At 38.9% G+C, this 5,224-nt stretch overlaps 1 gene segment (V, D, J or C); it reads right to left on the bottom strand.

The window, feature by feature from the left end:
* Window positions 1-3,297: 3,297 nt before the first annotated feature.
* Window positions 3,298-3,920, bottom strand: LOC105537396. The segment is given in 2 exon segments: window positions 3,298-3,698; window positions 3,802-3,920. Coding segments are annotated over 2 exon segments (447 nt in total).
* Between the last annotated feature and the right edge of the window lie 1,304 nt (window positions 3,921-5,224).

The following is a 5,224-nucleotide window of genomic DNA, read 5'->3' as shown; positions in this document are numbered from 1 at the left end:
TCCGAGCTACAGAACATGGGCTGGGCTGGTTTTCATCAGAAGAGGGAAGGCCTTCTTTGCTGGTCTCCTCCTCTATAGTAAGATCTGGGGATGGACGCCTGAGGGGAGAGCAGGGCCCAGAGCAGATGTGAGACTCCTGGAGGAGTTTAGAGGCAATAGCAGCATTTGGGAAAATTTAAATTCTTATTATGCGACTGTGCCATTAAAATTACTAAGTAATTATTATTATTTTTACATATTTGTATTATACAAATAGAAATATGACTGTATTAAGCAAACTTTAAGAGTTATAAAGAAATAAATAAGAAACAATAAGAAAATAGAGGACTTCAATGTCTTACTTTCAATAATGCATAGAATATCCAGAAAAAAAATTATTAAGAAAACAGTGGACTTGAACAACACTATTAACCAAAGTAACCTAACAGACATCTACAGATCATTTCAACCAACAGCAGCATAATATGCACGCTTCCCAAGCACAGACTAAATATTCTCCATGATAGGTTATATGTTAAAGGAAAAAAAAAAGTCTCAACATTTACATAAGTAATGCTAAAGTTCTCCAACTTTCTCAAAAATTGATGTGGCACCAACCTTTCAAACACTTTCTATAAGGCTACAATTACCAAATTACCACTAATAGACAAGGGCAAGAGCAGAAAAATAAACTACAGACCAATATTCCTAATATACACAAATAAACCACCTGCCCAATAATGATCAACTATATTCCACAAGACTAAAGGAATCGTGCACTATTACCAACTCAAATTTACTTTTGAGATGCAGCAATAATTCAATGTCCTCGAATCAATGTATGTGGTATACCAAATAAAGGGAATAAAAGAAAAAATTCCATTAACTTCTCACCAAACACAGAAAATTACATTTTAAAATGCAAAGTTTCATGATAAAAACTCTAAACACAGTAGTAATACAAGATAATAACCTGTAAATAATAAAAGTCATTATGAAAAGCCATAGCTATTATCCTACTTAATGGTGAAAGGTTAAAATATTTTGTCCCAATATCTGTAACAAGGCAAGAATAAACTTGGAGTCATCTTACTTTTAAATTTCAAAATTAATTTAAAAATTGAGTAATAAAAACCGGATGTTATTGGCATAAATGCATGTAGAAAGCTCAGAAATAAACTGATATATTGATGGCAAACAAATTTTCAGTGTGAAATAAATACATAAGAAAATACAATGGCTAAATAGGACTATATCCAAGAATATATAATGGCTAAATCATAGTCTCTCCCAAAGAGGGGGTCAGAAAAACTGGATTTACGCATGCAAAGAATTAAGAATTTTAGGTCAGATTTAATTTTAAAAACACTCTAAATGGGTTAAAGTGTTAAATGTATGGACTGCAATTGTAAAATTTTCTCTCCTGCAAAAAAATTAGAAATGGTTTTCTAGATTTTACATTAAAAGCATGGACAACAAAAGCAGAGTTGAACAAGTGGGACAACATCAAAATAGAAAGACCCCGCAACGCAAGGAAAAATTTCCAGCCTACAGAATGGGAGAATATAGTTGCAAGCCACACATCTGAAAAAGTGAGAATAGCCAAAATATACATGTAGATTGTAAAACTCAGCAAAATTATAATAGCCTAATTGTAAAATGCTCAGTTTTACAACTTAAAAAATTTTAAGACCATAGATCTCGTGTTGAAGGTCCTTCTCCATGGGCAAGTATACGTTTTATGGTGCAATTGGCTAAGTTACATTTTGCAGTTATTCGATCCAATACTAACCTAGGGGGTGTTGTAAATATACTTTATACATGTTATTAAAATGTCATTGGTTGCCTCTAGGTTAGGTAGATTGTCACTGATAACCTGGGTGTGCCTGATTCCATCAGAGCAGCACTGGAGTAGGTGAAACTCCATGGTGATTCACACTTCAGCTCTCTCTGACACTTCGAGCTCTCGCCTACTGATGACTTATCTCATGGACATTGTACATCCCTAGCCACCCCCCCAAATTGTCATCCTCTACATCTCACAGAAAGGTGGCCTGTCCATCTGTAGCTTGTCAAACCTGAAAAACAAACAGAAAGAAACTCTAAAATAAAATAATATTTATTTGAGGATGGCCGTCACAATGGGAATATGCATGTTTGCATTCAGGTAGGTAAAGGAAGACAAGGGTTTTGAAAGAAAAATGAGGAGGGTTAGACGAATAGCTTTGAGACTATTATTCCGGGTTAGAAGCATGAACAAGAGCGACATCAGTGTAAGGTTGAACAGGCAGATGCTGGGCAGATGCACTTGGAGAAGTAATTACTTTATGGTTGCAGTGGCCTTTGTGCAAGGTTGTGGTTTTGCAGTTTATTTACCATAGATCTTGTTATCAGGGATGAGTGTGAGAACCCTCCCTCATGGCCTTCTCCAGCTTCATTCGTCAGGGTTTTAACACTAGTGGCTCCGTTTTTATTCTGGCAACTTTGACACCCACTTTATACCACTGCTGCTGAAGAAGGTGATCCCATGGCAGTTTGCACAGCACAGGATCAATTCCGCATCCACATCTCATGTTGACCAAGCAAGCTTATCGCCTGCAGTTCCCACCGGCCATTTGCATTCCCAGATGAGTCTACACAGAACACAGTGTAGGGTCCTGAGCAATGGGGGTGAAGATAGTCTCATCAGTCTCCCCAATGTGGCTGCAGGAGCCACAGCTTGAGACCCATCTGAGCTCCAGGAAAAGAGCTTGAGCCCTGGAATTTAGAACACAGAAATCACATTTTATTTTTTCAGGGAGCAGGAAAAGCCAATGAAAGAGGAAGAACAACAACTAAAACTAAAAAAAAAAAAAAAAAACATAGATGGCAGGCAAACGCAACACTAGATCCGTGCTGATTCTGATTTGCATACTTCAGTGTCAGGAGAAGGATCAGACATGAAACCTGTGAGGTTCTACATGACGCTGACCCCTGGCCCAGCCTCTCTCTTTGTTGTAATCAGAATCCTAAAGACTATTCTCATCAGGGAATCTTTCTGAAGTTCCTGTCCTGAGTCTGATTGGAGAAGGCTCACCTTGCCCTGCAAGGCAACCATGGTTGAGAAGTTTTCATCTCTGTAAGCATCAGTCTGCATTTTGTGCATATGAGAATAGGTTCTCATATTAAAATAATCATTTTAAAAATATGTAGAGATGACATTGGCAAGCACAGAATTTCGAACTTAGAGAGGTTCACCAGAGAAACTGCAAAAAGAAAGTCCCACATCCTGACAGAAAATCAGCCTCCATCTGCACCTGCCTCTGGGGTTGACTCTGATCAGTGGGTCCCGAGCGCCCCCTGCCGCTGATTTTCCCCCGCGTTCCTGCAGGGAGGTTTGTGTCTGGGCTCACACTGACTTCCCCTCACTGTGTCTTTCGCACAGTAATAGACAGCCGTGTCCTCAGCTCTCAGGCTGTTCATTTGAAGATACAGTGTGTTCTTGGCGTTCTCTCTGGAGATGGTGAATCTGCCCTTCACGGAGTCTGCGTACCATGTGCTACCCCCACCAGTATTAATAGCTGAGACCCACTCCAGCCCCTTCCCCGGGGCCTGACGGATCCAGTACATGTAGTAGCTACTGAAGGTGAATCCAGAGGCTGCACAGGAGAGTCTCAGGGACCCCCCAGGCTGTATCAAGCCTCCCCCAGACTCCACCAGCTGCACCTCACACTGGACACCTGCGAACACAGAGACACTAAGGTCAGAAACTGCCACACATATCCACTGTTTCTTTCACTCATGTCCACTCACACTCAACATCTCTAGTTCTCCATGAATCACCTTTTAAAACAGCAACAAGGAAAACCCAGCTCAGCCTAAATTCCATGGTGAGTCTTCTGTCTTCAGTGCTGATCACTGAATGGCAACACCTGGGAATCCCAAGACTGGGGTTCCTTTCCCAGAGCAGCAGGGTCAGGGCTGGGCTGGTTTTCATCAGGAGAGGGAGGGACCTATTTGCATGTCTCCTACTATATAGCAAGCTCTGGGGTGGGACGGCTGAGGAGAGGACAGGGCCCAGGGCGGATGAGAGTGTCCGTGGGGGTTTTGATGACAATGATTATATTTATGAAAATGCTGTCTTACTGTGAAATTGTTCTGTGATAAACATTTAGCAACCGTCATGTTTTTACTTATGTTTACCTATGTGTATATATTAGGTTTTGTAGGAGTCAGTGGTTTCTTCATGTACAGATGTGAAAGTGAACCCACACATGGAGGGGCTGTGTATGTGTCTAAGGGCTTATATCTGGCATGAGTGAGTCCTACTATCCCGGCCTATGCTCCTCACAGCTGGCCTCAGTTGTTCTCTTAATCAACTCCAGGACAGAGCTAAACGTGCCCAGTGTGGTTTGCAGAATCCACTTCCTGTCACAAGAACCTGTGTGATTTTGCTGCATTTACCTAAAAATATGGAGAAAGGGTTCAGGCAGGTAAATGTTTAGGTATACCTGACATTTAACATATTTATTTGTCCCTTCCTATCATTCCTTCTTTGTCTAAAATTTCAGTTGTTTACTTGTAATAAATTTTATAAGTTTTAATTGACAGACAATAAAATTCACATTTAACCTGTACAATAGTAAGCGTTGAAAAAAAATTCCTATTTTAAAGAAGGTGACAAGTCAGCTCCCCTCAGCATTCCTCTTGGTCTTTTATATGATTTTTGTTTTCTCTCCTTCCCTTCTTCTACCATTTCTTTATAAAACTACTAATGTTTTCATATGTCTTTAAACTAGCTTTCATTTTCTAGAATTTATCAGAATAAAGCAATATAGTATATACTCTTATCTATTTGGCTTATTTTTCTCAATAGAAATATTGAGAATTAAAGCTTTTGGTGGTGTTTGTTTATTTCTTATATATAGTGTGTAGCATTTCAGCAAACAAATGTAGCATAATTTGTTTTTCCATTAAGTTGCTAACTGAACTTGTATTTTTTATTACTCTGAGTCTTACTAATAAGTGTGCTACTCAGCTTGGTAATGTACATCGATGGAAAATTATATATAAATTATATACATATATTTCTTTTTACAAAACAATAACAGATTAAACAAGAGAATGTGCTGTTTGGCAAATTTTCTTTAGTTTTTCAGATAATTAAAGTTATGTGATAGAAAACAAACCTGTAAACCAAAGACTATCCAAGACTAATCTCAATAGATTTAGGAAGTTCATTTTTCCAAGATTAAGGACATGCCAG

Source organism: Mandrillus leucophaeus, unplaced genomic scaffold (genome assembly GCF_000951045.1).
Source record: "Mandrillus leucophaeus isolate KB7577 unplaced genomic scaffold, Mleu.le_1.0 Scaffold1022, whole genome shotgun sequence".
In the NCBI taxonomy this organism is placed as follows: domain Eukaryota; kingdom Metazoa; phylum Chordata; class Mammalia; order Primates; family Cercopithecidae; genus Mandrillus; species Mandrillus leucophaeus.
This window is presented reverse-complemented; position numbering and strand designations above follow the sequence as displayed.